Source organism: Strix aluco, chromosome 3 (assembly GCF_031877795.1).
Source record: "Strix aluco isolate bStrAlu1 chromosome 3, bStrAlu1.hap1, whole genome shotgun sequence".
Taxonomy (NCBI): Eukaryota; Metazoa; Chordata; class Aves; order Strigiformes; family Strigidae; genus Strix; species Strix aluco.
Window position 1 is genome coordinate 22,988,510 of NC_133933.1, and position 27,445 is coordinate 23,015,954.

General features: G+C 44.8%; 1 protein-coding gene across 1 annotated transcript in view; it reads right to left on the bottom strand.

Moving 5' to 3' along the window:
- Nucleotides 1-874: 874 nt before the first annotated feature.
- Nucleotides 875-27,445, bottom strand: part of CAPN13 (calpain 13) — a 52,603-nt gene continuing 26,032 nt past the window's right edge. The window contains 15 exon segments of the mRNA XM_074820517.1: nt 875-923; nt 2,806-2,858; nt 3,882-3,937; nt 6,914-7,030; nt 9,909-9,987; nt 11,086-11,154; nt 12,843-12,910; nt 13,962-14,019; nt 15,064-15,126; nt 16,823-16,859; nt 18,404-18,561; nt 21,646-21,794; nt 23,216-23,379; nt 24,202-24,276; nt 26,075-26,160. Of these exon segments, the coding sequence (XP_074676618.1) occupies nt 2,832-2,858; nt 3,882-3,937; nt 6,914-7,030; nt 9,909-9,987; nt 11,086-11,154; nt 12,843-12,910; nt 13,962-14,019; nt 15,064-15,126; nt 16,823-16,859; nt 18,404-18,561; nt 21,646-21,794; nt 23,216-23,379; nt 24,202-24,276; nt 26,075-26,160 (1,206 nt within the window). The 3' untranslated portion in view covers nt 875-923; nt 2,806-2,831.

Here is a 27,445-nt window from a genome sequence, read left to right on the forward strand (position 1 = left end):
ATAGATCACTAGATTTGCTTTTATCACCATGATAAAACAGTAGGAAAGCAGAGTTTGTGTGTGGGTTACAGAAAGGTTACAGTTATTTAGCAGATTCAAGTTTAACTTTTGAGCAGGAATTATATCTGAATAAGCCTTATATTTTTAAAGACATCAGGACAAAGAAAGAGAATGCAGTTCAGATAAACTTGTCTCTTCCCAGACAGTCCTGATATAGATGCTGGAAATCAGAAAAAACACTGAACAATCTGTTCTACATCTCTAATATGCCCCTTCATCGCAGCAGCAAATAAAATGGAATCCCTACAGCTGATTAACTCAAATATGCACAAGACTTTTTTTCTTTTTTTATTTTATTTATTTATTAATAAGAGGTTTTTAAAAATATCACAAAGCTTCTGGTGTTATTTATGAATTATTACTAATTTCTTCAACCTTTTCCTGGCATTTAGAAATGGCACATAAGCAAATTAAGAAATAATTCAAATAAAACTGTGTCTTAAATTTTTTTGTTACCTACATGATAGACACTCTTTCCACACAAAAGGCCTGATTCTATTGTTATATGCAGTGAAGTTAATGGAACTGTTCCTGACTTCTGTGCATTAACCAGGAGAACCAGCCGTATTATTTACAGGAAGATGAGAGGAGATTACAGTCAGCACTTCCAGCTTGCCCAGACCATTAAGTACTACCGGCTTGCTCATGGATATCTCTCATTATCTCCTCTTCTCTCTCCAAAGCAACTCCAGTTGGCCTGAAAAGGACTCTTCATCCCAATATCTGAGTACCATCAAGCATAATCAAAAGTCCATAGGAAATCTGGCTTCGCTCCTGCACAGTGGTTTTTCAAGAACCCCATGGATGGCTCTTGTGTGGGATGGCCTTGGGCTGTGTGGCCTACTGAGGAGCAGAAAAGCCACCTAAAACAGAGATAAAGAGACTCACACGGACAGCTGGAGGTCAGTCTTTAGAAATCACTAATGATATTTTTCCAACAGAATTTTTTCAACAAACATCATGTGTGTTTTCCCACATGGCTCATGGATTGTTAGGCTCTAGTTTAAAGAGTTTCAGTCCTCTGAGGGGCCGTGCTATGACTACCCAGTCTCTGGCTGCAAGTGGCTGCTAAATTGTTCAAGCGAACTGCTTACGAACACCCTACAGGCAGAATTTCATCCAAAACTGGTAAGTGAAAATTATGATTAATTATATATTTGCAGAAGTTATGATCAGTTTATGAATGATTCATGAAAGGAAAAAAGAAGACTAAACAGACTATGAATATAATTTGCAAGCAGTAATTCAAGCAACTTTATCCCCCAAAGTGAGGTCCTCCTAGTCTCATATTTACCTAACGATAGTCTGCAGTGCATGGGGTGGGTGCTGTGCTGTGAATAATCTGCTTCAACACATCAACACATCAAAAAACAGCTGTGCTGTGACAAAAGGAAGGTGCATTGTCCAAAGGACTCTGAATGCAAAGGGCAGACTTTCAAACAAATAACTGTATGCAAACAGAGCTCAGAGGGGTGAAGGCCTCACAGTGTTGAGTGATGAAACCCAGCTCCTGATGCAGATGGACTCACTGGATGCAATTAGGAGCCAAGATGGAGGAGCATCTGGGCATGACCACTGTCCTGGAGCCAAGGGTGAAAGACATGGAGCCGTCCCTGCCTTCGGTCTGAGTCTCCCTGGGAGAGTGTAATTTACACCCTGATTATATATTTCCCTTTTCAACTTCTCACCAAAGCTGCCATCCAGTGTCAATTGCCTTAAGAAACAGGATGAGAGACACCAGAGATGCTGTTCATGTATTATTTACTATTGTAATTCCTGTCTATAGGAAGGCTCATCTGGATGCAGTCCCAGGTTTTCAATGAAGGTCTTGCTTTTTGTTTTTTCACTCCATTTTTGAACTGGGCTGATAACGAAAATGTGTGACTTTGCCCAAGGGTGCTCTGTGAGGTCCTGTGGTCAACCACAATACAAAGGCAGGAATGTGCTGGCTCTCCACTGCACATTTTCTCTAAGGATTGTGCTTCCTCCCTGTTTTCTCCTCAGTGCCAAATGTCTGGGACCAGCACTAACGCTTTACCATTGCAACTGGGAACAGCCGTGTCCCAGTGTGTTAGTAGAAGCACAATGGCCAACACAGTTTATGGATGTATAAACAGGACAAATTCTGCAGGAAAAAGTCCTTCATGAGGACCAAGTAGCAAAATTGGAAAGTCCAGGTAAACTTCAGGGCAAAAAAGCCCTGCTCCAGGCCTGCCATGGAGGGAGCAAACATCAGATGAAGCACAAAGCAGGAACTGTTGTTCAAAAATAAACTAAATCATACAATTCAGTTAAAAATGTGAAATCAGACTGACCAACAAATCTAAATGACCACTTATCCCCACCCTCTACTTGGCTTTACATCTGCTGCACCTATGTAAGATATACAGGAGTAACTGCATCCCTCAGAAGAAGACAAAAAAGACAAGTTCTGCTAGTTGATCTATTGAAAATGTATTACCTCAGGTGGGACCAGGGGGCAAGTGGCTAACTGAGCCACTGGGGATCTGAGCAACTGGTAAGACTATCAGCAATTCCTCAGAAAAACAGCCCAAAGTCCAATTCCCTTTGCAGCCCCTCTCCAGCCTCCCTCATGCTGCAGCTTTCACTTTTCTCTCTCTCTCAAAACCCACCATAACCCCAGGGTGAGCTTTCTATAAGGTCCCCACTCATATTCACTGTGGCCACTGTAAGGGCACCCAACCCTTTCTTCTCAGTTTGTATAATATTAAGGAGATTTCTTACCAGACGCATTGAGCTCTGACATCTCTTTAGGTGTACATGACAAGAGTCAGCCACTGGAAAAAGGAGAAGAAAAGGTGCATTTAGATAGTGATGTTACACTAAGTCTTCAGACATGTGTCTTCGTACCTTGAGGCTGTGACCCAATGTCCTGCACAGGATAGTTAAGGCCTTTTTCCCTTATTACAATTCAGACCCAGAAACACTTTCCATCTGTTGCTTTCCATGATAAATTATTGCAGCAGCTGCAGCAGGGAAAGGGCAGCACCTGCATGATTGCAAGTGGAAGGGATAGCAGGCTCTGGGAATGTGGTTGTCCTACAGACTACCCCAAAAAGAGGTTCAGGGCCTCTGCTTGGAAACTCTGCTCAGCTCTTAGTGCAAAACAGATTTAATGAACTGTTAGCCACTGAACTAACCACAGAGTGTAAACAGGAGCCAGCAAGATTGTAAAAGGTTTTTTAAAAAAATCTTTTTAACACTGTGTTGTCAAATAACAGTCCCCAGACTGATAAAATGCAGCACTCAGGCATATCACTATGGAGCACAGCAGGATTTTTGCTTCAGACTAGCTGATAAAAAGCTTGATGTATCCCTGTTCAGCTAGCTATCCTTCAGGCTGTGCTTTTAAGACGAACAGCAGCAGCAAGCATTTGTCTGCTATTTCTTTCTTAAAACCAAGATGTTTTGCAATTCAGAATTAACAGATGGGGCAATAAGAAATGAGGGCATGCTTTTTTATTTTTTTTTTGTCACTTCCTCAAAGTCACTTTGAGCAATGTTTCCAGCAACGGCAGGCTGGCATCAGTAAGGGAAGACTCCGTGCTTTGGATGTGGTTGGCCACCACTGAGCTGTGCTCACCCTAGTGAGGCTGAGTGACTGGGGCCAGGGAACCCCAGGGAAATACCTCCCACCCATGACATACATCCAGCCAGGACAAACCCTCACCACTGTTGGGGTCAGAGGCAAAACCTCAAGCAATATACATCACACATCATCTTCAACTGCACCCTCCTGCTAACATATGCACTGGTCCCACTTCAGACCTGTACAGAAGAGAAGGAAGGAGCATTCTTACCTCCACTGCTGTCATCAAAACTTGTGATCCGCCCTCTGCTAAGTTTTGAAAGGCATCTAGGGGTAGAACAAAGAAAATCTTATTTGATGAGGATGAAGCAAGAATGCAACGCAGACATAAGGCTGTGGCAGCTGAGGAGCAGAGCTGCAATCCTTGTGCCGGGATGCTCTGTCTGGCTCAGGTGTCCGCCCGCACTGTCCTGCCCAGCCACATCCCATTCCTGTGCTGGGCACCCCCTCTGCCTTGGCCCTTGGATCGAAGCCTGGGAAGGCATTCCAATTTCAGGGCCAGAATTTGGCAAAAGTGTAGGGACAGGGAGTGCTCGTTGTGACTGCTTTCATGTCCTCTCATAATTTGTTTCAGTTGTACCTCCCACCTGAAGACTGGCAGGAGAACAGTGAACTAATGAAACACATCTTCCCACAGGGAAACTTTCTGTTGGTCCTTTTCCACCCTCCCTGGCAGTGAGTGATCACAACATGCCCTAAAGAAAGTGGTTCTCTTGAAGTCATTAGTATGCCTTGCAAGATTTTTCCAGGGAATATAAATGCAGATGCTGCTGTTATTCAGCTAGCGTTTGAAATTAACATTGCTGAAAGTTTTCTGACAGAACACTTTGCCATCAGAAAATTTAAATTCATTCAAATATTGCTATTCTATGTGCACATCTATAATGCAGTTTGACTAGGAGAAATGTTCAAATTCAAGTGTTTGGATAAAGTCAAAACACAGTATTTTGAGTTCTTTTTATTTATTTTGAAATTACTTTTCTCCTAGAAATGAGCTGTTATAAACAGTAATAAAAAGTTGAAACAAATTTAAGTCTGTCTATCCTTGAATGACACATTTCTCCAGGAGCATGTTTCCCACCCTGAATGGAAAAGGCATTGTAAGGTCATGAATGTTTTGAAACCTGCTGGGCTTTAGACAAAAGTGCAAGGCTGCTGGGATAGTGTAAGAACAGGGCACAAGGGTGCATTGCTCATCTATCCCTTGGGAGTCAACCAGAGCTACCCATATAATGCAGAGCAGAGAGAAAGCAGAGAGGAAAGCCAACATGATGAAGCACATCCAGCCTATGCTTCTCTGAAGAAAGGCATAGAATAAGGAAATCCCCATGTTGCACACAGCCCCTTGACAAGGTTGTCTTTGCAGGGCTGGGCTTGCGCCCAGCAGTCTTTTTAGGAGCAAATGGCAGCGCTGGAATTCCCTCCTCTGGGCAGAGGTAAGTGCCCCTTTACTACTTCGTTAACTCCGGTTAAACAGACTTTGCAAAGAAGCTACGGCTTTTGGTTTGGGTCTCATCTCTTGCTATCTTGAAAGGATGAGTAATGATTTAATGGGACAGATTTTATCTCCCCTGCTGCATTCATATCATCATAAAGGTGGACTGCCTTTTATTCCCACTTGACACCCTTATCCTCTTCTGTAACAATCTTATTCACAATGATTTGAAAAGTTTGAGAAATGTATTCCACATTAAACCCTCTCTAAAGTGATAACTGAAAGAGTTGAGAGCATTTTAATATACTCATTACAGACAGCAATGAAACTTTTAGAGATTCCTTTCCCCATGGTTGTAAAGGAGTTGTCTTTACATTGGCACTTAAAATGTACGAGGATCTTTCTTAAGATGAAAGAAAATGCCATGGTACTGATTTAGGCATAAGAATTTTCATCTACAGCAAGTGACATGTATAATCACAAAAAGTGGGTGTTTACAAGTTATCTGGTTTTTAATGAAAGCATTAAGATCAGGACACGCTCTGACTTTCTGAGCTGCTTCTGCTGTGCTCCCTTGAAATGGGATTCTAGGCAGTGGCATCCAGGCAGATCTGCTGACCACTACTGGCCCATAAAACGTCAGTGATAACAACACATGAGAAAAAATGAACATTCATTTCCATGTGCTGTTGAAACACAGCTCATTCTAAAGATGAACTAAATTGCTGTAGCACTGTTCTAGCACACGGGTCACAATTGCTGGGTTTGTTTAACTACCAGTATTTCCAGTCAAAATACTTATTATTAGAGTAGAAAAAATGATGCTTTTGTAAAACAGAATTCCATTTACTTTCAGGCAAAGGCTTATTTACAGACACTCCCTCCTTGCAACTGCCAGACAATAGCTGGGTGCAACACAGGGTGTGGGTTTGTTTATCCACTGAGAAGGAGCTCAGACCTCCTTACCAAAAAAATGAGAGAACTTTACTGAAGTTGGTGGGAAAAAAAATCTCTCCAGGTCAAAAAAAAAAAAAAAAAAAAGAGGCAGCAGCAAAAGCACCTCCCTTGCTGTGATTCAGACTTTTCTGACTTTCAAGCAAAAGAGAAAGCCTTCGACTTCAGATGTGTTGCCTCATTCCTCTTCACTGGGCATGAATGCATGCAGTCTCTCCTCAGTGGTACGGGCAATGCTCCACACCACCCTGGAGGAAGCTCTGCTGTGGACCAGGATGCTCAAGTTTGTGTGGAAGGGCACCAGCACAAGGACACATCTTGTTTTTTAGAAAATGAGTCTTAGTGCATAGGGGCTCTAAGGACAAGCCTGCAGAGGCCAGCCTAAATCCATGCAGCAAAAAAGGATTGGCAGCTGAAGAAGCTCTGGATATAAATTACCACCGTTCCTCAGGAGGGAAAAACACAGGTCAGCGTGGTGCCGCTGCAGCCCACTGGCACTCTGATGAGCTCTGATGGGAAACGGGGGACTGACCTTCCTTATGGTCCCTTTCAGCAAGGACATCACCGTATTCCCAGCTGCTGCTTTCTCTCAGCACTAAACCGCTCTCTACCAGCCAGTTGCTCCTGTGGACATGAGATAAATCTGGTTTCTGGCAAACAGGCTGCCAGAAGCAATGCCTGGACCATGCCTGGACTTTGGGTAGGTTTGTTATTTCCAAGCTACGCTGTTAGACGTGTATTATCATGTCTAGCATTGTGTCCCTTGCCTCCTGACACTGCCCTCAGTCTGGCTTTGCAAGCTCCCCTGCTGCTACATCCCCTGCCTGACAACAGGTCCCGGCGCTGAGACTCACTGGTCATGGTTTCAAGGCGCAGCATGCAGCACACAAAGTCAGAGAAGCCAATTCTCCTGGCAGCATCGCCATATCGCAAGGCCATCAGGCACAGGAGCTGCTCGTTAGCGGCCAGACCTGCGGAGGGAAGAGGAACGTCAACACTGGGGACACACTGTGGGATGATGGACCAGCTCTGATGACCCTGTGCACGCTGAAGAGAAGCAGGGGCCCTCCCTCAGCCCCCCACCCTGTCATGATGGGTCTCTGCATCCCTGGACAGCAACCTGCCTTGCCCCAGGTTTGTGCATAAGAGTTGGGGTAGAGTGATGGAAAATCAAAGTCCTTCTAGTCACTTACTTGAATTATGGCTTGGGTCAGCAAGCAGGAAACACTGAGCTAACTAATCTAGTGTTATATTGCTTTGCCTTTTTAGCTTTTATTTTCTATAAGAAAGGGGTGATTTTCTTTGGCTCATAACTGTTAAAGTCTGAGCATAGCATTTACAATACCACTGGCGCTTTCTGCTAAACAGGGAGATACCACACACTCATGCTATTACGCAGTATAGCATGCCTAGGATTCTTAATTTTTACATTTTCTCTTTTATTAGAAAATGGTGGAGGGTGCATTTCTGTTTTATTAGGTGATTATTCAGTATTTGTGTCACAGTCTGTTTGGATGGAAATTGGTATTCAATTGAATGAACAAAAATTGCCTTTTAGAATGATTCTTTTATTAGTTAAATAAAACTACCCTAAATGTGCTGGCTATATAAGAGGAATGATTTAAATATATTTTGCACTAAAAGCTGATTTGCTAAACAAAAGAGAATTTTTCTGCAGAGAGCTGGACTGATAGCTTCGGTTTAATGCATTCTTTGAGACTTCAGAAAAGTCTCATTTGCTCACCCCTAGTTTTCAGTCTCAGCTGGAAGAGAAGTAACGTTCCTGCTTTTTCAAACAGCTCTATACTTTTCAGTTTTAAATAAACTCATCATGGAGCTAAATTAGTTGAACAAGCGGAAAAGAAGGAAACGGTTTCTCTACACCTGTGTAGGGGAAAATACAGCCAATGGAGGTGGGTACATCAACAAACTCTGGTTGCATAAGCCTAGTTGGAGAAGGTCTCCAGCAGGAAGCAGACACACAATGCTGAATATTTAAATAATGGAAATACATTTGGGCTTAAGATACATTTCAAATGAAGATAATCCTGATTTTAGATTTTTTTCCTAGGAGGAAAAGTTAGTAATTAAAAAAATCCAATTAATGAAATTTGTTCTTTGATTCTGGTTTTAAACCACTGCCAAGAACCATTGTAGTAGTGAGCAATGAATTCTATCTCATTTTTAACCTTTTGAAGGCAATGGGAATTTAATCCAGCTCTCTCTGGAGAGCAGATTCCAGCAAGCATTGCAGTGCTGCTTACAAAACGCTACAAGCATGTCTTACACTAGTAAAACACTGACAATTTGGCATGGTCTGTCTGGGATATACTTGTTCTGAAATCTGCTCACCTGGCAATGTCTCCCAATTAACCTCATCAACAAGACTGAAATGTCAGTCCTCGCTCTTCCCAAGACATTTCAGTTATATGCTGATGCTTATTTGTAAGGTTACTCCCCACACCTTTTGTCTGCTGGATTCCTCACTCTGGTTTTAGTTGAGTTTTAAAACACAGACTTTATATTTACCTACTTTTTTTTTATTTATTTTGATGCATTTAATACGGTCAGTGAGGAGTTTGCAAATACTCCAGACCAATGCTCCTCCATTTCGGGGCAGCACTGCTGTTAATGCTTTACTCTGGCAGAAAATTTGACCCATAATTATTACGCTTTGAAGCATTAGGACAACAGTGAAAATTAAGCACACACTTCTGTGTTTTGCTGGGGAAAGCACTGAACACTTTGGGGAACAGCTGGCTAGGAGCTGTGTCTAGATACCTTAGTGTCATTCCCAGAGGTAGTGCCAACCTCCCAAAGCTTTCTGGGGCTACCTGCTTCTTCCTGCTTAAAAGCCAGGGCAGGGATCATCCTAATGCAAAGACGGACTCAAACGCAGCTGTCTGGCTCAGAAGGCAGCAAGAATGAGCTTATAATTTTCTTCCCCCACCCCCCTCAGAACTTCTTCTAGCCTAACATATATTAAATTTGCCATGTAACAGTGCCTTTTTATCCCTTCAAATAGCTGCACTGTTTTGGCTGTCAGGACTTCTCAATGTACAATTTTCCTCCCAGTTTTACACTTTAGCGCCTCTCTTATAGAATGGACCTGGCAGCTTCTCCTGCCCACCTCTCAGCCACAAAAAGATTACATATACATCACCTGAGCTGATGGCTTCCACAGAGAGCAATTCTGCACCGGGTTCCTCCTGGGCACAACACCCTCCAAGCTCCAGGCAGCCAAATGGGAGCTTCTCTACTGTACCATTATAAGAGGATTGCTGTCTCAGAGCTGTATTTCATGCACAAAGTCTCCAGAGAGATGACCCAGCTAAAATGCTCCACTCAACATGAAGGGGTCCCATGCACTCACTGCAAGTTTCAGCATTCGTGTAGCCAACAGAGGTCAGTGCAAACTCAATAAACGTCTGTCACTGTGGCTTACAGTCCCTTACAGACTTGTCACTGCCCTGGAGAGAAACTGCAGGAATCGGGGCAAGTGCAAGCATCGACTGTTCCTTACTCCTTTCCTCTGCTGGATGTTTTGTCCATGACCTGGAGACACTATGGATAAGCTAGTCTGCAGGCTCTGGTTAGTGCTGTGCTTCCCTGCATCTCCCTGCTGGCTCCCTAGCTGCAGTGCAAAGGGTTTCTCCCTGAAACGAGATTTCTGTCTCAATGCCCTAAAACAATGCAGACCTCTGAGCAGAGCTGTGATCTAACTGGCACCTCTGCACAATCCAAACTGCTTTCTCCCTGAAGCTCTTTTTTCTTTCCTCTCTCTTTTTCATCCTTTCCTTCACTGCCACAGGGACAAGAAAGGGAGCTGCTCAGCACCTATGGACGTACCTGCTGTCTGTATTGCACTCTTCAGTTCAGACACATCAAGAAATCCAGAATGATTTCTGTCTTCCTTGCAGAAGATATCCTAAAAACCAGTGTAAAGACAGATTTCAAGCCCATCTCAGCATTCCCCAAATTTACTGCTACATCTAATTATGTAGGATGCTTTGCCTCCTTAATAAATAGGCTGCAAGGAAGTTCAACAGATGAGATGGGGTGACCGTGACAAGGAAGACCCATTTCCAGAAGGCTCAGACAGTATGTTACTGTCTAAGAAATTCCACAGTTTTGGGTGGGTGGAAGCCTTTTTCTCACTCTCCCTGGTCTACGAGTGCAGGCAGCAATGGGAATACTCACACCTCCACTGACAAAAAGACATTGTCTAGACACGTGAAATAAGCCATGAGTCCCTGAGTCCCGGAACGGTGTTGGGGTCATCTTTCCCAATACACCGTTGAAACCTCACAAGACATACCTGCAGTGCTGTCAGTGGGAAGAGCACCATTGCCAGATGGGGAACTGGCACCCCATGTCCTAGGTGGCCTCAGACCATCTCAAGAGGGATGAAACAAAGTAGAGCCCACCCAACCCTGAAGTTTCAGGAAACCTTCCCACCCTGCAACAAGACTGAGGAGGAAGGACATGACACAGAAGCTGCCATGCATGCCCTGGCTCTGAATTCAGGTGGGACCCTAGCTACAAAGCTACTGTCCTCCCTGCTTCCAGATGTAACATTTATCCTGGAGCGGAGACATTTCCCCCAGATGAACTTTCATCTGATCCTACATGTTTCCACTACAAACTGCAGCAATGAGGAAGTGACATTTTTCAGACAACTGTTCAAGAATTCATTTCAGCTTAGAAAGCTTTTTAAAAAATTGCCAGTGGTGGCACACAAACAGAGACTTCCATCAAATTCTGAGCCTAATTGGCCTTCCTACCTTTTCCCTCAATATTCTCTGCTCTAGAAAAGCCTCGGCTCCTCATTTGGAGCACTTTACACACACCACTGCTTCCTGAGCTGTCAACCTTTGCATGAGAGGACAAAAATCTGACCCCCTAAGCAAGCAACCTTTGCAATGTTTTTCCCCCCAGTGCGTTGATATCACAGACATCTGCACTCTGCTGATGAAAAGCCCAAGAGTACAGCATCGACAGAGAAGAGAGAGCAGCCCCTGTGTACCATGTACTTAGTGAGGCTTCGCCAGAGGCGCCCAAACTCCTGCAGTGTGAGACGTCCATTCGAGTTGAGCTGTGCATTTAGTTAAGAATTGAACAGTTAATGAGAGCTAAACCTGGCTGTCTTAATCCCCAAGGATGTTGCCTTCACATACAGACAGACATAAGATTCAGTCTCTTCCGTTTGTTACTTTGTGTTGAAAAAGCCATGGTGCTCTCAATTATACTTAAATTCACCTTCTTTGGCACATTGTGCAGCTGCTCATATCTGTGCTCACAAACAACAAAAGATTACTATTTATATGGTGCCTTTAACCACAAGGGAACCTGCAGTGATCGCTTCAGCTGACATTTAGCCACGGAGCACAGAGGCCCCTGTGGATGAACGTGACCCCATGCTTCAGGCCACGCGTGCACATTGCCTTGCCTCTGAGCATGAGGCAGCACAGTATTAGCTCTGGCTGGATCCTCCTGGAGGAACAGGCACTGAAGGAGCCAAGAGCACGAGGAGCCGATCCTGATGCCTGCTGTCAGAAGGCAGCAGCAGCCTTTGAGCCATTCATATGGCACATGTGAGAAAACACTTCCCCACCCTGAGCTGCAGGAGCCCAGGGGTGTCAGTAGACATCCCCCAGGGATCCTCGAAGGACCAGGTCTGAAGGATCTGCTCCCCTCCATACATCATCTAGGAGTCCTGGGCAGACATGCAACACCTCACCTAATGCAGCTAGGATGGTGAAAACTCCCTGAAAACAAAACTCATTGCCAGTGAAACATAAGCAGACAAATGCCACTGCCATGAAACCTGAGTGAAAAAAGCTGATCCTGTCTTTGCAGGCCAGGATATGTCACGCTGCACATGGGTTGTATGCAGCCCAGAGAGTGAAAAATCCAACCTGAATTAGAGCAGAGCAGTGGCTTTGTCAATTCTTTGCATGTGCCATGCATTCACAGTGCCCACTTAGCCCAGGAGGGGCTTTGGAAAGGGGGAAAAGTCTCTTTCACTGTCTAGATGCAGAAAGCTGGAAGGAGAGAGGGACTTCTGGTCATCTTTATTCATTACCTGTGAGTTTGTAAAGGGCTGAAAATGTCTCAAAGTTGTTTCAAGGCATGGAAGAAAGAGACAGCAAGCAAGCCATGGGGAGAAAACACACAGGGGAGAATTTATGTTTTCATCAAGGAGCCTTCTTGTTCTACAATGGCCAGAAATGTATTTCCAGTGCTGTCTTGTTAACAGTAAAAAGACTGCGTGATCCATCTAAATATGGAAGGTACACTGGAAAGGATGAATGGCCTGCCAGGCAAGTGCCTGTGATTCAGCAGTGACAGTGCTTCTCCCACAAACACCAGCTTTGCTGGCAGTGCTAGCAGCCTGCTCGAGCTGCCATCACAGACCAGTGTGGTTGCAGCCGTGATGGAAGTGCCGAGCTATGCCTGAGCTCTGTGCTGCCTCCTCTCCTTGGCTTCTGCTTGGGACCTGCACCGAAGGGTGAAGCTTAGCCAAGCCCTGGGCCTTGCAGAGGGGAAAAATGAGAGCAAAGAGTTAGCTGGTAGCAGAAGGTTGACCCTCACCTTTCAGCAGGCACACCAGAGCCAGGGCATGCATGGCAAAGTCCTGCATAGACTCTGGGACAGTTATTTATTGAGGACTGTGGCTAATATTTACTTGCAGGTTCTCACACTGGGATGCTCAGCTCAGCCATAACTCAAAGCAAGGATGGGCAGAGCTGGGGAAGTTTATTGCTTCTGCTGAAAGGATACATCCATCAGAGCTAAAATGCCTCTGCATGAATCGAAGCTGAATCTTCCTCCCAGGCTGGTCATTTCATCTGCAAGGAATGACAAAACAGAAGGAATTAGCGAGAGCAAGGGGAGTGACAGAGGCATTAGGTCACCATTCAGAGGGAAGAAGGATACCACTCTGAAGGCTCACATAGCTAAAAACCCCCAGATCTGTCTCAGGTTCTCAAACATCAGCAAGGGCTACATGGCAGGCTGAGGTCCACTGAGGGAGTCTGACATGTCTCAGACATCTCTACCGCTCCCTTCCCCAAGGACACGTGCCCTGTTTGGGATCACAGTTTGCTGCTCTGCAGAGTATCTGCCCACCTACCTGCCCTGATGGAAATTCTTCCTTTCTGAAATAAGGATAAGGGAAATTACAGTGACAAGAAAGGCCATTTATGCTGAATTAGCGAATCCTAAGAGCACTCTGAGCCTCGTGCATGACTGAGTTGGTTTGAGCCCTCTGGCTGTGCCCCTGTCTCAGGCTCTTTTCTAGGTGGGCAAGTTAGGAAGTCTGCGAAATGCTGAAAGCCAGCTCAAGGCCTCTGCAGAGGAGTGATGCAGGCCAGGGCTGAACTGGGAGGAACTGGTTGACAGTGAGGAGAGTGAGAGGCACAGTTCCCAGGGGCACTCACTGGTGCAGCACAGCCAGGGACTGAATTCCTGCTGCAATTGGTGGGGTGCCAAGCAGGAAGGGGTGCTCATGGGGGCTGCAGGGACATCCAGGAGAAGGGCAGAGGCTGTCCCTTGGCAGAACTGGGAAGGGGAGAAGAGGGTGAAATTTGAATGTCAAGCAGATGCACAGCCTTGCTGAGGCCATGCATTAAAGAGTCTGTCAGCAGCTGGTCTGGATTGCATTGCCTTCTTCATGCGAATATTTCTTTGATTTTCTTTAAGAAAATAAAACCAAACTGTTGTGTATGTAAAAGAACCCTGGTGGAGGCACTTCTCATTCTTCCAAGATCCAACAGTGCAGTAAGCCACGCTGAGGATTTTTTGAGGACCATCAGGACACCACTAAATCCTCTGTCTAATTTACACTAGCCTAATGATAGGGAAGCACCAAAGACATTAGCTGGGTTGTAAAACCTTTACCTTGCAGGATCACATCATTAAGGAGTTGTTGCAGCTGCGAGGCATCAATAGCTGAGTCCTAATGCAGAATAAAATGCAGAGAGGTCTGTGAGCATAAAGTTTTCTTCTGTGTCACTTTTGCCTGAAACTTCTTTACTCACGCGCTGTGGCAACCAGGAAGGAGCTCTGCTTATTATCAGAGCAGCAGCAGCAGCATCCCCTCGAGAGCATAACAAAACCCTCCATGCTGCTGGGCCACTCTTTGTCCTTCCCTACAAGAGTCTTCAGGGGAGTTACAGGCAGTCCCATCACCATGGGGTACTCAGCAGTGACGGGAACACTTGCCGACTTCATCAGCCCCTAGCTGGGGAGCTGCCGATGGGCAGGCGCAGCAGGCAGTTGGGTGAGTGGACTGGGAGCAGAGGCACTGCTGCCCACTTCCCTCTGAGCCACCCATGGGTGAACCTGACTGCTCCCTCCCCCAGGGCATTCAGCGTGGCAGACAGTGTTCATTTTCACCTTCATGCACTGATATAACTATTAACTGCAAGAGGCCCATTGTGCGAAGACTTTTGGCAGTAATTTTTTTTTTCCTCTTGACTAAGTCGAGGAGTTCTTTGTAACAGTTTATTAAACCATTGAAAGCATCTCCTGTGAACACACAGAGTTTGGCTCTGAAAGAGCAGGAATCAATTACTCAAATGCTGACTGATGTTTGGTTTCCAAATGCCGTGAAGGCAAGTGGAAAATGATGCTGATGAGAGGAGGGAATACCCAAGGCTTTCTAATTGCTTTCAGTAAATAAACAAACTAAATCCAAAAACCCAGAAAAGTACACATGCAAGCCCACCACCAGCACAGCCACAAATCTCCAATCCTCTGCTGATATATGGGGGTAGCCAATCCATCCCAGCTGAACGTCCTATTTTTCTGGGGGTTTTGGCAGGTCGATCAATACTGTTTTCAAGGTATCCACTTGAGGATGGAGCTACATTTCCAAAAAACATTTTTCTAAATGGATTTGTATCAACATCATAGATCAGTTTTTCTTCTTGCAAGCCCACATGCCTTTTTTATTTTTTTTTTTTTTTTATTTTTCAGCAAGATGCTTTAGATAGGATACCTGCTTAGTGTATCTTAGGAAGACAGCCTTATAGGATCTGTCCTGGTTCTGTCTTGGTACATCCTGGATCAAAGACAAAGTATGCACATAAATAATTCTGTTACAAAACAGCTGGAGGCATAAGTCTGCAGATCCAAACAACACTTTAGAGAGGGCAGGGAATGTACAGTACAGGCTGCAGTTTTAACACCCCAAGAGTAAAGTGGACTAGGAATGAGGAACAGCTACTGCAATGAAGGAAGAAGCATAGTTTGGATGTTATCACTTAGTATAACCAGGAAGGAGCACCTCAGGGCCTGAGGAAGACAAAAGAACACATCCAGGGTGGAGTTCAGCATGTCAATACATGAGTATAGAGATACAAAGCCTGATCCTTATTGATGGCCCTCGGTGGAAACCACTGGCTTAGGGCATGTGAAGATTCATGTGAACCAAGAAAATAGAGCAGGAGTTGACTTTTCCTTTCTCTTGTACCTTCTCAACCCCAAAGCAGGCTTGACTGTACCTGAGCAATTGCAATTCAATGGTTAAGTGACTTTTTTCAACCCTTCAGTGAGGAGATCCACCAGGGACTAGGGGGAACTACCCTTACTATTATAAAGTTTCCCAAAGACTAAGCCTAAGCCCCAGTGCCTTCAGATCTGTGCAAGATAATTCACACCAGTGAAGCCCAAATACCTAAACAAGAATAGAAAGTGTGATGTGGGTACCATAATTCAAAGTCAAAACATTGGTTAACATGACAGCTGAGTAAACTGACAGCTTGTCAGTGGAAAGAGATAATAAGCCACCATTTACACTACCCCTCTAATGGGGCTTAATTGCAGGCTGGAAAGTGAATCACAAGGAAAGGACTCTGTTTTCTGTTCTCCTGAAGCAGCTTTACACCTTTGGCTTCAAAGACCTGCACTGAGTTTACACTGCTATAAATAACAGCCTCTCTCAGCAGCAGGGTTTTGCAAGCAACCGGTGAGACAGCAGCATGGACTGGAACAGCTCTGGCAACTTGCACAGTTCACGACGAGGAAGTCCAGCAACAGATGGTTGCTGAACAGGCTGAAATGTGGGTTGAACTAGAGGCACAGCCAGTTTTGAAGTGCAAATCCCCTTACGTCTCTGTAGATACTCTGATGATCAGAAGATATCTGCTTTGGGCCTCACTTTTATGGACTCCTGTGCTTTATAGGGTTCAGGTACTTAAATGAAACCATTCCCATGGGGAAGGCATGCATGACCTGCTCTCAGGTATGAGGTCTTTTAAAAAGAGGTCAAACTCAAGCCATGACATTTTCATCAAAGTTTCCCCCTCTCTCCTCCTTGGATACATACCCATTTTACAGACATTGCAAGAATTGAGTCTCTTTGAAATGCTCTCACCCCTGCTGTATTTGGTTGGTCAAAGTGTTAAAGGTGGCAAGGTGAAAAGGATAGATGGACAGGATGACAGAGGGACCATATAAGATTTGTTTCCTTCAAAAATCTGAAGAGACATGTGTGAAGAGGAAGCGCTTTGTTGTCACTCCTGTCTCTCCAGAGAGGTACCCCCAGCTGGTCACCTGCTCTCCCAGCAAGGTTTCAGGGTGCCAGAGTCAAACTCTGGAACAGGTGCTGGGCGGTGAAGGGAGGGAAGAGCAGAGTGGTGTCTGTCTGGTGTGTGGGAAGGAAGAAGAGGAGTCAGTATAGGTGGCTACTGAATGGTCAGCTCTCTAGGAAACATCCACCACCACCAGTATCTACATCAGTTTTCAGAGTTTCTTACCATTGGCAGCACTGGGCTGGGCGGGAAGTTTGAGTTCCTAGAAAAGAGTTACAAGAGTCAAACTGGGAGAGAAGCTGCCTTTCCAGAGCACTGATTTGCAGATGTGGCAGAAGGCAGGCACTAACAGGAGAACTCACCCAGCCCAGGGCCCCACAAGGTGCTCAGCACCCACACCGCCCAGCCTGTCCCAGTTCAGTCAAGCCTGTTGCACCAGTCCTGGGTTTCTCTGTGCTGGCAGACATGAGCAAGCCTGAGTCTCTGGCTGCTCTGGGGCCACTGCCTTCCTCGAGCTGACCCTGCTGGCACCAGCAGCAGAGAAAGGGTAACTTGTCTCACTCTGAGCATGCCAGGACTAACCTCACCACACAGAAGACAGGGCTGCCCTGCCTTGAGACACATGAAATTTTCACCTGCTTTCTCTTTGCCTAGTTTAATAGGAATAAAAAACAGCATCTGGGTTATTAAAAGGCAACATCTTTTAAATGTCTGCAGACTACCTGAAATTGAAATGGGGCCACCATTCCTTCTGAGACTCACTTAGCAACACTCAATACTTGAGTTTTGCTTTCGGTAGAGAAATTAGGTAAGCCAGATGCTATTTTTATAGCATCTGCGCTATTATACAGGTTAGTGCTGCACAGACCCACAGGAAGAGGATGCCCACGCTTGATCTAGCTCAGGAAGGTCTGTGAGGGTCAGAATCTCTCCTGGAAAGTGCTACCTTCCAAGGCTGAGCAGTCTTGTGCATGACTCATCATGCTGAAGGCAGTCCAGCCCAAAACACAGACTTCTCATATTTGTTTTCCATAACTAAGGAGTTGCCTTAGTTTGTTCTGGGCTATTTTTGTCAGGGGCCAAAGCCTAGAAAACAATCTCATTATTAAGATATGGGCCTGTGAGTTAAGATCTGCAATCACTTCTACTATAAAGTTTCCTGAAAGAAAGCCGCTGCACATCTGATGCTTGAAGGTCGTTTGGTAAGGCTGAATGCTGGGCCTTGCTCTTTACTTAAAGCACACCCAGATATTTATGTGAAAATGTGATAATAACTGCCTTTACATGAACTAAGATACCATTTTTCCACTAAACTTATCTTCAAGGCCCCTCTTGTACTCACAGGGAGCCCTACCAGCCTGTCTGTGAGATGGGCTTTTTGCTTCTCTAGGTCCCCCTCTGAATAGAATGGGACCCGATCTGTCTGGCATCTAGCTGGCATAACATAAGAAACTACATAGCAGCTGTTAAGAAAAACAAGCTCTCAGTCCTCCTTTCAGTAAAGAGAGATGTCCCCACAGTTGGGGCAGAGGGGGCATATCTCACAATTATTGTTCACTTTTGTGGCTCTTCGTACCAAAGCTGAGACTCTTGGTGGCTGCAGATGAGCTATTGCCCTGTTCAGCAGTGACCACCCCTATGCATCTGACTATACATCTGATCCCTGCTTAACTCTCGGCTGTGTCTTCCCAACATGCTTCTAGAGTATGTTAAAAGCAAATTGCCACATTAGTTATCTTGACATTAAATTGTTAAATCTTTGTACGCTGTGAGTCTGGGGCATTTAAGGAGTACTTGTCATCTTACTCATTGTAGTCTTGATTCTTCATGAAAATTCGTAAGAGAAATTCAAATTCGTGGTCCTCTGTAGTAGCAGGAACAACAGCATAAGTTCCTGGGCTCAAGGTAAAGTATCTGGTTACATCTCGAGTCCGGGAAAATTGTTCCAGAACTTTGGAGTTCTCCTGAAAGAAAAACGTAGCTGGTTATTTCTCCTCCATGTCAGGAATCAAAGTAAATCAGGAAGTGCATCCACTGCAGCCTTACATTCCCACAGTTCTCTAAATACACACTGCATCTAAAATGCCTTAACCTCCCCAGTGGCACGAAAAGCCCATCCAGGTGACAGACTTTGTTCAAGGACACATCAAAGATGCACACAAGTGGAAAAACTGAAAGAAACAGAAGGCAAAATGAATGTGAGTGGATTTGAAGAGAACTTCAATTAACATTAAGCAGACTGGAGTTCATGAAGGAATCAAGGATGAATACTCTTACTAAAACTTCCCTGACATCTAGCGTGACTCAGAATGGTCAGAGAGCTCACTAAGCATCCCACCCAGATGACAATGCTTCAAGAGTCACAACACAAACTTTCCAGCAAGTGTCAAAAGAAAACAAATATTCTGATCTTTCTTCTGTTATTCCAGTATTTTTGCTGAGATGAAACAAATATAATGCAACCGCTATTACTATGATGACATGTAAAGATAGCATAATAAAAAACCCTTACTAAACATATTCCCCAAAATACATCAGCATGTATAAATTCCATTTAGAATGGTTATACAGCGTGGCAGAGTTATTTATGAGCCATGCCTTTGGGAGAAAATAACATAAAACTGCTATTTTGGGAGAAAAAAAAAAAAAAGATGACTACTGTTACAGACGGCTGGGAGGTACGTAGACTGCCAAGTATTATGGGTCGGATCTTGAGCAGATAGAAATGGGCAGTGCTGCAAAGAAATAAATTGTGTAATCCTTCTTTTACTTTTGGGTCTCATTCCACATTCCTTCCGGTAAAAAGCAGAAGCAGATTAATATCTCAGTGGAGTCAAAACCAGTGTGAGATAAGAATCAGCCTCTATACCTTGCTCAGCTCTATCACACAACATTAAACTTCCCTCACAGCCATGTATTAGTGTTCGACATCTATATTTAATCAAAGGCTTCCTAGAGCTATCAGATATGTCCATTCTGGTTTGCATCCTTGCCTGCACTGTATTCCCCTCTCATCCTGCCAAGGTATAATACTCTTTTTACTTCACAGCAACAATTTGATTCATCTCAAAAGGTAGAGAACAATGAATGATGCTGCTAATGAATAATGGCAGTGAAAGCAGTTCAGGGAGGAAGAGTGAAGTCACACAAACCTTAACAATTGTACTCTGCTTGTGCAAAGAAAACCCCTTGTAAACTTGTGTGCAAAGATGCCACCTCTGACTGCCCTCAGGCACTGAGGCTAGACACTGGGAAATAAACCGAGGGAATAGCACTGCACCTACCCTGGTTTTAGCTCCTAGACTTAGCTTTTGCTGCTACCAGGCCAGCACACTGGGCTGGCTGTGAGGAGCTGGTAGACCAGCTCTCATGTTAAAATACTTAAGCTGTGTCCATGGAGGAATACTTTTTGTATAATCTGCTCTGTGGATTTGTACCGGTTTTGTTACATTACTAAAAACTATGGTGTGACAGAGCAGCATAACTGTCCCCTTTCCCTCACTGACCAGGTGCTCCACAGTAATCCTGGTGTCTCTAGTAATGGTCTGTTCTGACCTTGCCCTTCAACTCCTGCAGAGGAGATCATCTAGGATCAGAAGCCCAAACTGAGCCCAAGGTGAGCTATGGGCTGACAGCCCACAGAGGCCATGTCATACAGACTTGAGATACTCATCGAATTTCATACATCCTTGGGAAGATACCAAGAGAGAAAAACTAAATGAACACCCCTGAGCATCAGCTGGAGGAGAAGAAAGAAATTTTAACTATAAAGCAAGAATAGAGCAAATCTGTCCCCTGGTCTGCTTCCTAATTAAAGAACCTTTTTTCAAAGGACCCAAGACCTATGCCATCACCTCCCAGTGAGGGTCATTTCTGTTAAAATGAGTAACTAAGTAAGGCAGATACGCACCATGCAAGAGCATGTAGGGACCTCCACGTCTGGTAACTGTTGGGGGACAGCTGAGGAGGATGCTGGAAGGAGTGAGTTCCCCATTTACCACGAGCAGCAGATCTTTCTGAGTGGCACAGCTGGCCCCATGGAGTCCTGCAGGCCTGATATCTGCACAGGGCAGAGGATCTCCTTGCATAGGGATAGTGAGTTCCACTTGCTGGAGGGATGCTCTTTTTATGACACTTTTATTTCTCAGACACTGTTTTTTACGAGCTACAAAGCCATGCTCTTCATTTATGAGGAGCTGTTAGACTTATGGCATCAATTATTCAAAGTCTGAGACTAGGGCAAACCTCTCCAGTGATCAGGAGAATGTGAAGTTAGGGTCATAGCAGTCTCTACTTCCTTTTACTCTTCAGGTTAAGAACAACGCCCTCCCACCCTCCTCAGCCAACAACAAAAACACTTTGGAAAAGGCTAGCATCCATCTGCACTAGCAATTGCACTTTCAGTAAGTCTGGTAATGCTCTGACAACAACTGCCCTTGAAATGGCACCTCCCTGGTCAGTCACCAAGAAAAAAAACCAGGGAAATTGTAGTGGAGGTCCCAGATATCTGAGTGGATTACCTCCACACCAGTCTTGAGCAAAGCCTTGCATGTATTTTTTAAATGGGTTTTGCATGGCATTTCTGTCATACAAAAGAGGGGATGAGCAAGACAGACCCATTTTGGGGAACAAGAGGCCACTCACTTCCCTACTAGACCTGGAGTACTGCTTAAGTGCTGTGGTTAGTGCTGGCTATCATGCCTTGTGCCAGGCAAGCAAGGCAAGTCACCGGTACCACTGGGCACAGAGAATATTGCCCTGGCACATCTTGTAATCTGGGGACTCCCTGAGTTTCCCCGGGGCTATTTTGGGATGCTACAGAACTAAAAGTTCAACCTTTCCTCTCTTAAGACATAAATAAAGGAAACTGAGCCTGCCTAACTCTACTTTTCCTATGATGTTCTACAGTAGAAGGCATCCAGAAATTTACTCCAAATACTGACTGCTCTCTTTTTACAGCCCAAAAGGAAATTCAGTCTTTCACTTCCATGTACAGGTATACCCACACAGAAGACAACAGTGCCTACGTGATACCTGAGTGTGCTTACCATGGTGATCAAAAAGCCAATCTTCAGGGTTTTTGCATTGTGCATATCCTCAGCATGTTTTTGCATAAGTGAAACGACTACATTATAGGGTTTTGGGTCATAATCTGGCACTTTGAAAAAATACTGAGGGTTCGTTGAAACTGCACCTGCTGAGAAAGTGTTAATAGATTAATAGTAGCCACATAGATGTCCCTGCAGTAGCCTATTGTGTAAGATCTTGCTTATAATAGACCCAGAGGAATAGGTAGTTACTGCTCCAAGATCCTTTCAATACCACAGAGCACTGTAGTCTCTACATTACCAGCAGGACTTGAGGCATCTGGAGTTAAACTAATTGCACATTAATCATTCTAGAAATCTCTGGCAAAGTCATAAGTCATGCAGATTTCTCAGCCCCGCTACATCTGCTTCACCTCTGTGGAGCACTTTCCCTGAGGCAGAAAAGCAGTGATTCTTAATCAGCCTAGTGCCTGAGCTGAAAAGGACTGTGGCTTGGAGATCATGAACACATAAAAGAAAAAGACGAAATGGTCCAAAGCTATCCTCTCCTTCCTTCCTGTTAGTGTTTGTGATGGACAAGACAGACTGTTGAGCACCAGAGGGAAAGGCTTCTTGGCCAAGGTTTTGGTTAACAGGAAGCATCCCTGATAAGAAAGCAGTAAAATGCCCAACCTGGGGAAAAGGGACTGAGAAGGCAGCATCTGCTTCAACCAGTCCAGACTTTAAGCCATGTAGGTGTGTCGGGTGGCCTTGAAATCTGCAATTTAGCCCGATTGTACTTGGACAGGAACTTTACTAGAGGCTTGGTGGAAAACGCAGTTCCAAGGAAAATGGCTCTGCCCACATGCTCTCAGTTCAGCCCCTGCACCTCCTCGCTCAATCCCAGTGCCCGTGGTGTGCAGCAGCAGAGGCACTGCATTGTTACCACCCTGTGAGACATGACAATCAAGGTTATGAGGAGGAGGCTGAAACCTGTAAACAAAAACCTGTTTGCTGCTAAGTCAGGGATCAGCATTGCAGAAAAAAAAAGCTGCTTCACTGACCACATGCTACCATCTTAGATTAAAAACACAGAGTCGAAATAATGATGCAGCTGTAAAAAAAGTAAGATATGCTGAGAAGATAAAAATTTTAAAAAATACCACTGATAATTGGAGCTTGCAATGACAGAAGAGTCCTTGCACAGGCAGTAAAACCAGTGGTCTTATCTGCTCAGAGGCCTTTCTACCTTCAAAAATAGAGCTTTGTAGCACAATTCTTTCATTTCATATCCATTTAATTTCAGAGGTACCCAAAAACACCCCAGCAACTGCCTGAAAGAAGACAGACAAACACATTTTGATTTAAAGAGTTCAGTGTCTCTAAATCACAAGTCTCCTGTTTTAACTCAGCAGCCACTGCTGCTGCTTTGTTTCTGCCTCTTTAGCTGATAGGTGCTGTAATGGGAAAGGGCAGGCATTAACAACCAGCAATCAATATTTCTGCAATTCGGTGCTCAGAGTGAATGTTTCACTGTAAGCACCAGTGGAGAGGAGGAGAGGACTGGGTGACTGCAGTGAGCGTTCATTACCTGGGGAATAGTTCCTGCCTGTGGCAAGGACTGGACTCCACAGGTTGATGTGGCTGTCCACGGACCATTTTGTGCAGTGCTGATCTCCAAAGTCCAGAAAGGTTGGGGTGTTGTTACATATATAGAGCCAGGAAAACTGCTCCTGGAAGTTTTCACAGGACATCCTGCAGAGAAGGAGAAAATCTCACCTTTCAGTTTGAGGCACGGGTCAGGCACTCATGTTCACCCCCATGTCTTTAAAAGGGGATTACAGAGAGCACTGCAGGCTGTAGCTGAGCTGGCTGATACCTTGCAGAAAGAGGTCAGCTCTCAATGCATTTGGACTGCTTTAACCGCACCTAAAGCCCCAGGGAAATTACAGGGCATGTTCAGTAGTACCTAGGTGGAGCCCTGCTGTCTCCAGCACACCTTTGCCACTGCATCTTACTTTGTCCTTCTGCAGTGTCCTGCCCCAAACTCAAGTCTGCAGTGTCTATCTCAGACCAGCCTGCTGTTCCCCTTCTTTCCTCAGAGCCTCATGGGGCAAGGGTGCACTTCCTGAATAATAATAGCTTTTCTAAAGGATGGCTTATACATGATGAAACTGGATCTGAGAGTAACCAAGAGGCAGTGAAACACCACAAGCACCTGCAGAGCAGTCAAGTGCCCAAGCTCTACAACCTGCTCAGCCACCGGTAACCCCGAGCACCAGTCAGTCCAAGGTTCAAGATAGGCTTGTTATGGGGAAGGGCAGTGTGACCAAATGACTAGATCTCAGGGAGTTGGATTTTTACTTCTCTCACTTTTCATTTTTTTCACCAGCTTGTTACTTAATCTTGGCCAGCTCCACTTCTCCAGGTCTTGTTCCCTCTGATTTGCTGTTTACACACAGCTAACACAGGGTGCCTTGAGCCATCACTAAGAGCATAGAACTGCCTAAATGACCCTTTTTTAATAACAAATGAAAACAGAAAACCTGGTAGACAGAAGGATTGATAGGGAAATACCAGAATTCTCCATCATCCTTATTTCTGAGGAGGGCTTCTCTGCATTTAGGCTCAACATGGTCCCACTGAGGAGAGCTGCAAACAGGAACAAATCAACAAGCAGATGTGAGGCACAATTTTCCATCTCTTTGGCCAGCCCATTTCTCTAACCAGTCCATCAAGTCACAGAATCACAGAATCATTCAGGTTGGAAAAGACCCTTGGGATCAAGTCCAACCATCAGCCCTACTCTATCTACAAAGTTCTCCCCTACACCATATCCCCCAACATCTCATCTAAGCGACCCTTAAACACATCCAGGGATGGTGACTCCACCTCCCTGGGCAGCTTATTCCACTGTCTAACCACTCTTTCTGTGAAAATTTTTTTCCTAATGTCCAGTCTAAACCTCCCCTGTTGCAGTTTAAAGCCATTCCCTCTTGTTCTATCGCTAATTACCTGTGAGAAGAGACCAGCACCAACCTCTCTACAAAGTCCTTTCAGGTAGCTGTAGAGAGTGATGAGGTCTCCCCTTAGCCTTCTCTTCCTCAAACTAAACAGTCCCAGCCATGAGGGAGCAGGACGGGTGAGCAAACTGCATGTTGGGAACAGGACTGTGCTCGATACCTTCATAGCCAAGGCCAGCGTACAAGCTCTTCACCTTTGCTGTGCCTGAGTTGCCCACCATGGGATGGGGAATTCTGCCTCTGCCCTCCAAGCCCTGGTCACCTGTCCCCATGCTGGAGAGGTTACTGAGGTACCAAGGCATAGCACTCTGAAGTGCTGATATTACACTGACATGTAGAGGGCACATTAGCCAGTCAAATGTGTTGTTCCCAAGCAGCATGTTTATAATTAAGTGATAATTGTACTTTCTGCAGAGTTTAAGATAAATAAACAGAGCATGAATCAATAATTTACTGATTTATGCAGCTTACCTGTGAATGCGCTCTACTGACATTTCAATTACAGTTAGGATTATAGTTCAGTCTTCCAAAAAATGGGAGGATGCTGTCTGAGCAGATAGCTGTTATCCCAGCCTTAAACATGTCTGCACCACCCACCAACCCATCCAGACACAACACGCTAGCCTGACTTTTCTCAGCAGAGAAGTTGTGAGTGTTCCTAGCAACAGGGAGAGGTGGGATGCTATTAAATCACGTAAGAGTGACACATGAACATATCTCTAGTCAGGAAAATAGTGATGCGATTCCACCAGGAAAACTAACATCTATTTATTTACAAAACACTGTTCCTCTGTTTCATTCCTTTCCTCAGGAAAGAGAAGTTAGCTTATACAGACAGCAGCAAAGCGGCCCTTGCATCTCCAAAGCTGCATGCAGGATCCAAAGAATCAGTTCAAGCCATCCAGCAGCATTTTGCCTTTGCAATAACTAAGGACCCTTTTTGTCTCTCTGTGTTCAATACTGCATAAAAATACTGCCCTACTCTCAAGGATTCTGCTAACCATCCTCTTCCCAGAATCAGACTCATGGGAGGGGAAGAAGGAGCAGGAAGGTGGATGTACAATTGCTGCAGGAGAATTCAATGGAAGCAGTCAGCCACCATCTAGGGGTACAGCCAGAGTTTACTTCAGGTAATAACAACTCCTTCATCTATGACTTATCTAGAATTACCTACTGGGAAAAATGTACACATAGACAAAAAGGGATACCTGAGCTAGGCCTAGTGAGCAGCACATATAAAACCACTGCTGCATTAGTTTTCCCTGGATTGGATTTCTTTAGACAGTTGCTTTACAGATGGAAATAACACTTGTAATGAATTGATTTAGAAATGTCTGCTTCATTATTATGGTGCAAGGCAGACATCCTTTACAATAAGCCTATAAAAGGGTGATTTTCCTTATGAGATTAAAGCTTGAAGACCATACTCATCACACCAGGGCCCCTTCCACTCCCCATGGCCCCACGGATTCCAGATTCTGATGATATGTTTCCAGCCATTCTTGTAGCGTATCTGTAAAGAGAAAAGAAATATAAACTCAGTCACAGCTTTTCACAATTGCGATATTCAGTGAAGAGACTGGTAATAAAATGGATCTTCTTCTATACCTTGGAGACCTGGTTTAACTTCTGATCTCATTTGGCTGCAGCTAAAATCAATGCCTTTTGCTACATCATAAAGGAATGACGTGTGGGAGAAAACTGAGCCCACTTTGCTTTCCTGAGGACAGTGAATAGCTGACACAGAGGGAAGCAGTGGCATTCCTGCCACACCACATGACTTCAACGGCCTTGGGAAATACTGGTGCCTAATACTGCACATCTGATCCTGTGAGTCAGCAAAGGCAGAGACTTTGAGGAACGAGGTCACCAGACTGCCTGGAGTTAATGTCGACAGTCAGCAGGAGAGATGATGATAAACAGAATCTGTAGCTCTATATCTACAGTACTGTGGTTTCTAACAGCTGGAGTTTCTGGTGCTTTTCTCCTCTTGCTGCCATTGGTTTAAGCCAGAAGCAACTCACCTTCACCAGTGAAGCCAAAATGGTGGAAGTGGAAAGGAGAAGCAAACCTTTTGTTTCCACCTCTCCATACGCACACAGGCAGTGTTGGAAACAAATTCTATGGCAGTCTCTTCTCAGGCAAAGGCCCAGGCCCTGGCCAACCTCAGATCATTTCCCCACAGGACACCCCCCTGGATGCCTTGGCACTCCTATAAGGTGGGACAAAGACTGTTTCTCCTCTCTGCCCACATCATGAGCAGCAGGAAACTGGAACAGCCTGCTTCCTCTCCTTTCTTGCGGATAGCCAGCTGGGGCCTTCTCTGGAGCCTGGCAAACCCCATCCTTCCATTTTGGAGCCTCCTGGCTACGAGCAAGTGTCCTCCTAGAAGAAGCACACCAACTGATGATGGCACAAAGCATGCCATGACATGAGGGTCTATGGACTAAAGCCAAGCTCATACAGGAAACCATTGAAGAGAAGGGGAGAAGGGAGAAAATAGCTTAGGGAAAACAACGTCGCCTTTGCAAAATACTTTAGGTTCTGAGATTAAAATGTGTTGTAGCTATCTTGCTTGATAGCATAGCCACTGTTTGGTTTCTTTCTTGGCCTTGCTCACTGTTAACTCTCCCTGTGTGCACTACAGCTTACTGGGGTAAGCCATGTTTTGACTTCTGGTTGTAAAAAAATCCTTCATTTCTTTTGATCTGTGTGATAAATTGGTCCTGTTTTCAGATCAGCAATATTAATATCTAGCCAGGAGAATTTCTGCATGAGTAGAACAGCTTTGAAAGATG